Source organism: Pleurodeles waltl, chromosome 7 (genome assembly GCF_031143425.1).
Source record: "Pleurodeles waltl isolate 20211129_DDA chromosome 7, aPleWal1.hap1.20221129, whole genome shotgun sequence".
NCBI classification, from domain to species: Eukaryota; Metazoa; Chordata; class Amphibia; order Caudata; family Salamandridae; genus Pleurodeles; species Pleurodeles waltl.
In genome coordinates this window covers 600899697-600911349 of record NC_090446.1, presented here as the reverse complement: position 1 = coordinate 600911349, position 11653 = coordinate 600899697, and the positions used below count along the sequence as shown (strand labels likewise).

At 45.8% G+C, this 11653-nt stretch overlaps 1 protein-coding gene across 1 annotated transcript in view; it reads left to right on the top strand.

Annotated features, from left to right (window-relative positions):
• Positions 1-343: 343 nt before the first annotated feature.
• PDLIM7 (PDZ and LIM domain 7) overlaps positions 344-11653 on the top strand; it is a 111628-nt gene continuing 100318 nt past the window's right edge. Inside the window, exons 1-3 of the mRNA XM_069201692.1 lie at positions 344-611; positions 2023-2096; positions 4421-4528. Coding sequence (XP_069057793.1) covers positions 2067-2096; positions 4421-4528 — 138 coding nt within the window. The 5' untranslated portion in view covers positions 344-611; positions 2023-2066. The remainder of the gene's footprint in view (positions 612-2022; positions 2097-4420; positions 4529-11653) is intronic.

Sequence of the window (11653 nt, the reverse complement as noted above, 5' to 3'; positions counted from 1 at the left end):
GGGTCAGAGTGACAGGGACTCGGCGAACTGTCCCCAGACACAGGCTCGGCTCTAGAGGAATGAGATGAATGGAAATAAAGGAAATGGGAGCAAGCCGGTCAAAGTAGCTTCAAAGTGCAAGGACGCGTGAACAGGTTAATTGCTGCTCCACTTCCTCCCCCAGCTTCCTCCACCCCATTTCCTCTCCCCTGCCTTTTCCTTCTGCCCCATGTGTCCTCTTTTTGGCATTCCCTCCCTTTTCCCGTCTCACCCTTTCCCCATCAAATGTTCCTTCACTTCTCCCACCTCCTTTATCAGTTCACCTTCCGTCCTCCTCTACACCCTCCTACCCCAACGCGCACACATTAGCCCCTCCCCCGCCCACTTCTCCTCGATGGCCTTCCAGTTCCTCCCTCTGTCCCATTCCCCTTCCTCCCGTTTCCTACTCTCTTCCCGGCCCTCTCTGGTAATGCGGGTGCGGGGAATGTTTACCCTATGCTGACGTGTGCCCCCCGCCTCTCTTGGCTGCAGCCGGGCCGGCTCTCCTTACACTCCTTATATAGTCTCCTGGTTCTGGAGCGAGGCACCGCTCCCTCCGCCGGCACTTCGTGTGCTCTGCAGCAGAAGATCAGGTACGTTGCCGGCGAGCTCGCGTGAGCTCAAGACCCGGCGAATATGGGGATGAGTTAGGGGGCGGGGAGCAAGGAGTTATAGGTAGAAGGGGGCTGCTGGGGGAGGGTGGCACCGCTGCGAGAGGGAAAAGGCAACTTTGGCAGAGTGCGAAAGCTTGTGGCACTGCTGATGCCGCAGTCAGCGGGTGAGGGAGGCTGCCAGTATGAGGGACTGTTTTCAGTTAGTGTATGAGGGATGACTGATTGAGGCCGGTTGGGGGGGCATGTTGGTATTGGAGGTTCCAGGCAAACTTTCAGAAGTTTGTTAACTTTGTCGCCCCAGCACCCGCCGTCATTTGTCATATGGATGGGGCACGGGGACTGTGTGTGTTAGAGGGGAGCCGGGGCGCTGAGGGGGCTGAGAGCTATGTCAAACGGGCAGTGCAAGCCCTGTACCCGGAGGCGGTGCCTTGTCTTGGGCAGAACTCCTGGAGGGGGTTTAGGGCTTGCGGTTGTCATTTCCTGTTTCCTCCGCCTGGGGTGGGGGGAGGAACTGACAAACCTTGGCACAGGCGCCTGCCTCCTCAAAGACACCGGTCGGTCGCTGTGTTTGTGTATGGCCGGGAGCGGAGCGCCCTCGTTGCCCCTCGCCCCAGCCCCTATGTGAAGCTTGCTAGGGTGCATGTCCACTCAAGAGTTAACGTCATGTACACATGCCTTGTCATTACTATACACTCCAATGGCGTGCTGCGGGCGAGAATCAACATACATGCACTGTGAACATCTGACCACGCAGGCATTTCCCGTCTATATTTGTTGGACATCATGTATACACCGACGAAGGGCAGCATCTATCTGGTCTTAACCTATGGTGCCCATACGTATCCTGTAATCGTTATTCTCGGGGCAGCGTCAGCCACACTTGCATTTACTTATTTGGTTGTGACTTTTCCACAGTCGCCCAGTTGCCCTTTCCCCTGGTCTTCAGATTTCCAGTAGCCGTCCTGGTGAATACCCCTAGGGATGCCCGTCCGCCCCTCTCTCGACGGGTGTCCTCGCGCCTGCCTGTCAGTGGCACAGCGTCCCTTCGGCCACAAGGTAGACAAGGGAAGGAAATACCACTCTCTTAGGAAGATAGGAAGTAGCAGTCATTTTAAGGGTGCACTGGGCTCCCCACGCCCCTGGGCCCCATAACCGCAATAATCGGGAAGAGTGAGCCAGCCACAGCCCCGGTGCCACGGCGCCTGCTGCATTCATGATAGCTGAGCTGGGACTATCACACATACCTTATAGCGCCCCGAGGTGGTGCTGTAACGTGCGAGTGTCAATATCAGTGTGTTGGACTCGACTCACAGGATGCCAGCCTCTCTCGGGGGCTGGGGTGCTAATTCTGTGTGGTGCCACTGTCATTGTGTTGTGTTGTGTCTTCCAGTCTCCTGCTGAGAAGGGGTTGGTTTCTTCTGTCTTGTGCTGTCCATGTCTCGTGTGCCTCAGAGTTCACCACTGGTGAGTTGCTCTTCTTTTTGTCACTTGAGTGATGTGCACCTTGTGTCGTAACTCAACCTAGTGTATTGTATTTGTAATTGAATTTATATAGCTTTTACCACCTTGACAGACGCCGAAGCGCTTTATTGCAGGAAGCACCCTACTTTAGAGCCCACGATAGTGTCTAGTAACAGTAGTTGTTAATTATTGTTGCATATTGTTTGTTGTTTAAGTCTTGTCTTCTGATGAAACTGTGTCAAGCATGTGTTCCAGTTTGTAGTAGTGGATTAAGTTAATAGGATTTCTGTATGGCTATTCGAGTGAGTTCATGAAAGTTGTGTGTTTGAGTGGGTGAAATTACTCCTTCCTCCTACCTTCTCTATGTTAGAAGGCACTGGTACTGTAACTGATGGGTAGTGGGATTGCGCAATTCTATAAGTTTTTTTCTGTGTGTTGATGGTCTTTCGTTTTTCACCCCAGAGACAGTGCAAGGGTGGAGTAAGTGACATGGGTTGATGAGGGGTTTGTATTTCGTTCCTGCGTCTTACTATAATATGGCCTTGTCCCACGGGTGTGCTTCGCGAACCAGATTGGTGACTGGGTAATCATAAGTCCTAAAGGTCAGATCACAAAATCAGTCAAACCTCTGCGTTTGCATACAAGTATCTATAATGTTTATTTACCTCAAATATATGCAGCCCTACTACAGCCATCTCTAATTGCCCCTCAAAGAAATCAAGGAATGACAGTCAAATGCTACAAGTGATTCACCTTGCTTCCTCAAGTTCACTTGGTAAGATGAGGAAAGGCTCCTTCCCCAGACTCCTCTTTTAGGAGGCCAGTGCATGCTGGTCTGATGACTGCTGTACAGCTAGGTTCTTGCAAAAAGTGATTACCCAAAGTTGATTTTTTAAAATATTTTTAAAGCCCACTCACAAATAATATCGAATACTGTTCATTCACAATTTGATGGTAAAGATGAAAAAACACGTAAATTGCTTACTTTCAAAATGAGAAAGGTATTGTGTATTACTTTCAGTTCCAGATCAAGTCTAAATAATATTTAACATGATTACTGATATTTTAATTAAAACAAAATGTTAAAATTAAAACATCAACTAATATTAAGAGAACCGCCACCATCACTGTTTCAGTTCCCAGTTAAGAATTCAAATATTGTGCTTGTAAACATAGATTTTTTTAAATATATTTTTTTGTGAAGGTAGGGATATATTTTTTCGTTTTTTAAAAATTTTTTATTTCAATAATGAGTCCTCAATTTCTGGCGATGGTCTTCTTCGTTCTGGAAATTGTCATAATTGGTTCCTCATAATTGCCTCCACAAAATACTGTGTTCTTCTCAATTACTTCCTCATAAATATAGTTTTTGTTATTGTAGCCTTCACTGTCAGATGAATCCAACAAAGGAGCCTCTCTATCTAATCCCAAAGGAAAGCTCCCCTACATAAGGTGCTAGCATATGTTCGCGAGCAGCATCCTCAGTGTCTCCTGCAAGGCAGCTAGCGCTGTGCCATGTAGAACACAAATTCCTGTTGACACTATCATAAATGCAACCCATAGTCACTACCACGTGCTTCTCGGCACGCAGCACTTCCTCGGAATCTACTAAACCATTTACTACACCCCTCAATTATAATAACAGCAGAGAAACATAGGTGAGTGTCAAAGACAGCTCAGGGCGGATTGGGAGCGTCCATTATTCATCAGCATACAAAGGCACTGACAGTTCTCGAGAGAGGTGTGTAAACCTTGAGAGACTCTTTGTTCACCTGCCTGTGTGTCTGAGAGACCTGCTGTCTCTTAAAGATGTGTAGAAAATGTTGAATTGACTTGTTTGTGTCTGAGATACCAGGTATTTTTCCCCGAGTGCGACTCTCAAGCATCCTGAATTTCACCTTGGTGTATGTCAGGTATGGGCCCTGATATTTGCTTCACTATGTGTCACAGTTTCTTGTGTGTTTCTTTGGGGCCTAGTTTTTGTCACCGCGTGTAACTCACTCCCCTTTGTATATGGGAGTCTACTGTTTTACTCCAACAGTGTATAAGGCCCTGACATTTTCTCGAGGTGTACCTTCTTGGGAGGGACCAAACAATGGCTCCAGGGAATGGACAACTTCCTCTCGTTTACTTTCTGAGGATCTTGGCATTTGTCTCAGTTTGCAGGTTTCTGTGTTATTGTGTGTGTGTAACTTATTCCCTGTGTTGTCTTTAAAGATTTGTTGAAATTACCATGGCTGTTTGTGACTCATTGCCCCACGCACCAGAGAGGCCAAGCGTTTGCCTAATGCATGTGACTCCATTTAATATGTTTCTTTGTCTTCCAGGCACGGTTGGACATGGAGTCATACAAGGTGACCCTGGATGGCCCTGCTCCATGGGGTTTCAGGCTGCAGGGCGGGAAAGACTTCAGCATGCCCCTGTCCATCTCTAGAGTAAGTGCCCTATTCTGTTGTTATCCAATAGTAAGATGCAGCGGAGATTGCCTCTGCTGATAATTTGTACCCGGGAATCTATGGATTCCAGGGATCAGGGTCTCTCTCTTGTTGGTCATCTGCACAGACCAGCAGGATCCTCCTTACTCAATGATATACTTTTAAATAAAATCCTTGAACAGTATCTTCTGGGTAAGTTCCTGTCCCATTTTAGACCTTGGCAATACCACATAGCCTGCTACTTTTGATATCCCTAGTGATCCACCAAAAGAATTCAATGGTATTAATATGTGTTGACCTTTCCTTATTAATGCTCTGCAGCATTCCTCATTGTTGGTTTTGATATCGTTAGCAGCATCTTTCAAAATGCATTTGTTCCTGTGGGGTTGGACTTACATGGTTTCCGTTGCTTCTCACAAACCCTGATCGTTTTTTAATGATTCTATTATAAAGTCCTTCATTTCTGGCACCGCAAGGTCCTGCGTTATCTTTTATAGTCTTTGAATTGTAAACAGACAATCATTCCGTTCTTATAAATCAGTGTGTCAACACAGGTATATCTTAGCGTGACATGTCTTAAGGAGAGAAGAAACAACAAAACTGGATACAAGATTTCCCAAAACCAGATACAAACAGTAGCAAAAGTAGATACTGAAACTACCAAAACCTTTCAATTATAATACCTGAAAATCTGCTCTTCCCTTCCAGTTCCACCTTATAAGGAAAACTTAATTTTATTTATTAGATTTATTTATATAGAGCTGGCTTGTCAACTTGTTCCATTTTGCAGTGCTTGAAAAGATATTTGGATTTAAAAAAGGATACCTCTGGATGATTGCTGACTTTTAGGTGGGAGGGAAACGCTCTAAGTTACGAAGACGATGGGTTACCTAGAATCTTGGATATCGTAGCTGTGGTTATAGGGCCTCTGTCACTTCTAACAAGGGAGAGGATCTCAGAACTAACTTTGTTGATGAAAAAAGCCACTTTGGAAATGCAATTATTCAGAGATTTCTTGAATGGAGGCAGACTGGGTTGACATCTCACGTGAGATTCAGGGTTTTCCGGATTTGAGGTCCTTGGACTCTGATAGCTCTACCTCAAGGCATCTTTAGGTTAAATTTGGCATGGGGGATCGATTTTGCATTTCCAGGAGAAAGGACTTGGCTGTGTAGTATTTTGCATTTGATCCTTTGTTCCAATGGAAGACAAAGAGAGGTCTTTTATGAATGGGGTGATGTGTTCAGACCCCCTTAGGTTCAAGGTCTGACCTCTTCAGTTTCAAACAGATTGTTGCTGCCTGACTTTATCATCTTTGGTGCTCACGAAATTAATCTTTTGGAGTCCCAACTAAGTCTAGATGGCCGTGATCTAGCTGAGGAACTAAGTCTGCCACTGTTAGTTTGATGTGACGGCTTTTTCGGCAGAAGTAGCATCAAGTTGATAATTTATGTTCCTTGAGACAATTGTGATTTGATGACTGAAAGGTAGTTCTATGTTAAGCCAGACTACGATTTGCAGTTTTTTTTTTAATTACTTTTCTATGGCCATGGGAAAGACAGACTATTCTTCCTTGGACCCAGTGATCCAGTTGAGGAACTCTGGATGTCATTACGGTCATGACCTAATAGCTCAACTGAAATTACTCTTTTTGGGATGGTCTCAAGTATCCCCTCCCACTTTTCAGTTGATTCAAAACACAGTGGCAGGCTGGAAAAGGGTTTACCTAAACTTTCCAACATCTAATCTGTGTCAGGTGTTGGTCTCATGTGTTGGAACCATTTCATATCTTATTTTAAAGGTCTCTGCACTTTTTTTTTTACTTTTCAACAAGGAACTCTAGTTTATCTGCTATAAATCATCAGTCTCTCTGTCCTTCCTCTGGGATTACCAGGTGGAGAATTGTTTCCTATTATTATTCCAAGATGCTGCTTTTCAAAAGTACAGGAACTTCATCAGCTGGTCTTTACTGGCCTGGAATCACATGCTATGTCCTCGATGGCACCGTTGGTGTAGGTCGTCAGAAAAGTGCTGATAACATACCTGTTATAATGTGTTTCACTGCCCAATACCTATTATTACTACATTCATGATCGTGGCTACTCTCGAGGAGTTGTCAAATATGTCTAGAAAGGGCTAGCACCTGCTATCCCTAATATGCCCTGCTTTCACTGCTCTTGCTATTCCTGGTCTCAGTAGGTAAGAAAAAAACTGCATTTCCAGGAAATTAACGGTGCTTTGCGAAGAGGATGCAGTTGAAGGGCTACGGGTTGGACAAGGGATCAACCCTGTAAAGTCACTGGGTGTTGTGATTTTATATTCCTCTGGCATCAGTGCATTTCAGAACTGCAAGTGTGCAGCTCAGGTCTCAACAAAAAGGGCACAAATGAAGCAATTGGGGTGACCACCTCAATCCGTGTCATTATCAACACTGTTTCCAGGCCTGAATTTTTCACCTATAAATCATTGATTTTAGGTGTTAGTCGAAGTAGTTCAGTGAGAGCAAAACAAGACTAAAACACCCAGAGACCACACAAAAGGGCATGACTGAACACAAAGTGCGCAAGGCCCTTGAATGAGGTGGTCATCCTAGAAGAAATATTGGTATTCCTCGCATGCTACAGGGTCAGAGAAAGCCATCAATATTTGCAAGATTATCGCATTCACATATTGAACACACTCGTCTCAAAATTGAAAGGAGTGCCTCTTAAGCAAGGTTTGCGTTGTAGCAGTGCAAACGAAAGCAGTGCAGCGTTTATGTTTATACTTTGTAGCACTTGTAGACTTTCTTTCAGTTTCTGCTCTATCTTGTATCCTGCCTCCAGCTGCAGCCATCTTCAGCTTGTCCAGTCAAGGACTGCTTCCAGTCCGCCTAAACATTTCGGAAACAAGGAACACAGACAGAAACCTAAAACTGTAAAGAAGGAGAGATGTGCAGCAGAAGGGCGGCCAGAGATTGGAGAAGGCGGGGAGTAGAATGGAGGGAGCGATACTGGGGCAGGGAAAGGATGCGAAGGGGAGTACGTTTAGGGGGGAAATGAAGCGGGGGCAACAACAACTGAGAGACAAAACATCTGGAGAGGAGAGACATAAAGGAGCTGCATAAATTGAGGGAGGAAGAAAAATCGAAGAATAGAGACGAAAGAGTGAGAGACATGAAAGGGGGAAAGGCCGGGAACGAGAAGAGGTGTGACTGAGGGGGCAATGATGGAGAGAGGGAGGGAGCGAGCAAAGGAGAGACTGAGAAAAATGATAAAGGGAGGAGAGATAAAAAGAAGAGGTAAAGTTTGGAGAGCATTGAGGTGCAGCAGGAGACACTAAGAAAAAACAGCAAGATAAGAGGTGAAGAGTTGGAAGCAGACTGGGATACGAAAGCAGAAGATAGAGCGAAGGGGCAATGGTGCAGAGGGGAGACAGAGACGAGGAGTGAAAAACACGAAATGAATGATTGTTAGAAGAGGCAGATGTGTACCATACTTAGCTGTTTCGGTTTTGGAGATGGAGGTGGAAAGGATGGCCTGTCACTCCTTGCGGTCCTTTCTTGATGTGGCGATGGGTGTCATCCTCTGTGCTTGTACACCCGTGGTCCAGCCTTTCGCTTATCCTGGTGGTGGGTGGTCAAGTTCGAGTGTGAACGTAGAGCGTTTAGTATCTGAATGGGGTAGTTTGATGCATTTGATCCGTGTTTGTGCTTCAATACCTGGTGTTTACCTTCTGAGTGAGTTTATTGTACCTGAATTCAAGGTTGGATGGCGTTTAAGGTGCTTTGGATCCTGGTTATTGATTTGGGTTCGTTCTGAAGGAGTCTGAGCTCTGTTTTTGTTCTTCGTATCCTCGGGATGTTTTGAAGGTGATGAGCTCTAATCCTTGGTTTCTGGTTTTTAGGGGTTATTTTGAGGATGTTTAGGTTTATTTTTATTTAGTGGTTCTTGGTTTACGAATACTTTAGGTGCAGTTTTTGCATGCTGCTTACCTTGTTTAGTGAGATGCTTTGCACAACCTAGGAACGAATCATACATTTTTAGGTGTGGCATTAGCCAAGACGTTTTGGTTTTGCTAAAATTATATGTGTAAACCCTTATCTATAGGGACTTTCAGCAAACCCTCTGCATCTATTAGTCTGTTATTGTGTCATTCATTATTTTCTTCTGCCCATGACAGTGTGCAAAGCGGGGGCAGTGGGTCAGCCCACTTCTGCGATTCGCTAACTACACTGTGAATGATGGCATTCGGCCCTTTCACGAGGAGCACATCCACACACAAAGTAGTTCCCTCTGTGCCAAGGACCACTATGTCAGTGTGTGCTTTTTGAGAATAAAAAACTGTTTGCTTTTAGCCAAAGTTCTTTTTTTTTTAGATTGATGAGGGCCTGGCAGCAACCCAAACAATTAATTTATTTTACGATAATCACGGCTGGCACAAAATAAGCATTGGCAATGCTAAAAAAAAAAACTGAGTTTGACAGTGCATTTTCTGATTTGTCTGGGTCCAACGTGTTTACATTTTGGGATGTGCTCTTTTGTGGTTTTGTGCTATGCAGGATTCTAACAAGGAGAACCTGTATAGTAGAGCAAACACATCTGAAGACAGCAGAGGGTTGACCAGGCAAATGCCTGGCCAGCAGGTTCCACTAAAGGTTTTAAGGTGAATTCTTGCTGGTTTAGAGTCGCTTCACTGCATGTTATTTTATTCCTCCTCATTAGCGTGGTCTGGGATAAATATTTCTCTAAAGCTGCTGTGTGCTGCACATCTTTTGTGCTGCAGTGTTGTTGTTCTGGTCTCCTATTTAATGAAATGTGGCCACTGACAGGCACTTTACACAGCTCATGTTCACGGTGCGCGTGACAGCTCGAAAGTAGCCGTGACAGCTCAAAGTAGCCGCGTCCACTCCTGGGAGGGCACCAATTAGAGTCCACCATGAGGAGGCCTGCACCCAGGTACAGCCAACTTGAGAAAAGTTGAGTTTTCTAGTACCGCATAACACAGTGATACTCGGAGTACGGCCCAGGGGCCGCATGCGGCCCTCCTGATCTTTACGTGGGTCCCCCTGGTTAACAACAGCACTGGGCTACTGTTTACTTGTCTCAGCACTAACACTAAAAAGATGTAAAATAAACAGGTAAACACTTATTTAAGGCGAATTGAAGTTAAAGAAAGGAAATAACTTGGGTGTACTGTGCAACTTAACTTTAGAAACACCTTCATTTTTAAAGATATATTTGCAGCAAAAATGTAAAAGCATGATCAAGTATGTTAAAAATTCATATTTCAGTATTCAATATTGTATATCATTAACACGCAGAACTCTTTTACTTTAGTACACCAGATTATATCATTGAGTGCACTGAGAAGTATTTTTTTTTTTTAAAGTGATTGTTTCAAACAAGAATTTTGAAACATTTACCCTTCCCTACTATCCTGACAACAATGCCAATGGTGAGCTAAGAGACAGGCCAGTTTTTTGGGGCACTCTTTGGGTGGCCAGGATTTCTATCATACATGAACATTATAGTTTATTAAATCAAACACAAGAAGGTTTTGCACAGCAAACATCCCAAAATCATGTATTTCAAGGTCCTCATATTCGACAATGAGCAAAAAGCAGGGAAAGTGAAATACATTTTCCTAGGATCACACAATTTGGTAAAGTGGAGAAGTCGCTATTATTCTGAAATGTATGGCTTCATGCTGTGCAATTCACACACTAGATTTATATGACTTGCTGCCCCTACACCCACCTTACCACCGACCCCTGGCACCCACCTTGCTGGCATCAGTGTGGCCCCCGGTCAAATCACAGACCAAACTTTGTGGCCCCTTGAAAAATGTTTGAGAGTACCCATGACCTAACATCTTTCTGGCTGGACCACATTATAAGAGAAGAAGAGAAGCCTCTTGCGCCTCCCGGAGCGGTCTCCCATGCTAAGCCTGCCGGGATCAACCCAATAGTGAAAAGGCTGTTGCTCTAGGCATGGCCGGCTGTGGCTGTTCCTAACCCAAGTGAGGAGTGCATGCAGCTCAGATATTCGAATGCTCAAAATAAACCCACCGTTTTAGAAGGAGCTCGTGTGTGCGTTGTACTGTATTACCACATGATCTTGTAAATGGCCACACCGAGGGTGCAGACAGAACTAGTATACGTTAAACTTCTGTTCTCATGTGATCTGGGTCAGGCAACAGCCAGGGTCACTGGAACTACACAGCAAGGGAGGTCCAAAATATGCAACAGGGATGTCTAAATTATGTGTGAATGAAAGCCAGATTGTGCGTCGTAATGCATGCAGCACATTTTCTGATAGCAGTACTTCATTGTACACCATTTGTACACGTGGTGACACCTGTTGGGTAAATATTTCTCCTCACTAGTACTCGTTTACCATCCAAATACAGCAATAAGCAACTAAGAGATTGGCCAGTCAACCTTTGTGAGGCTTCAGCCAGGAGCAAGCATGCCTTCTAGGGGTGCAGAGCGAGCATGCCTCTTTGGGGTACTAGAGAGAGCATGCCGCCAGGGGGTACAGAGAAAGCATGTCTTCTGGGAGTACTGAGAGAGCATGCCTCCAGGGAGTACGGAAAGAGCATGCCTCCAGGGCGTATGGAGCGAGCAGGCCTCCTGGGGGTACGGAGGGAGCAGGCCTCCTGGGGGTACAGAGAAAGCATACCTCTAGGGGGTATGGAGTGAGAGCATGCCTCCTGGGGGTACAGAACAAGCACGTTCCTGGGGGTACAGAGCTAGCATGCCTCCTAAAGGTACAGAGCTAGCGTGCCGCCTGGGGGTACAGAGAGAGCATGCCTCCTGGGGGTTACGGAGCTAGCATGCCTCCTGGGGGTTACGGAGCTAGCATGCCTCCTGGGGGTTACGGAGCTAGCATGCCTCCTGGGGGTTACGGAGCTAGCATGCCTCCTGGGGGTTACGGAGCTAGCATGCCTCCAGGGGGTACGGAGCGAGCATGCCTCCAGGGGGTACGGAGCGAGCATGCCTCCAGGTGGTACGGAGCGAGCATGCCTCCTGGGGATACAGAACGAGCACGCTCCTGGGGGTACAGAACTTGCATGCCTCCTAAAGTTACAGAGCTAGCATGCCTCCTGTGGGTACAGAGCTAGCATGCCTCCTGGGAGTACAGA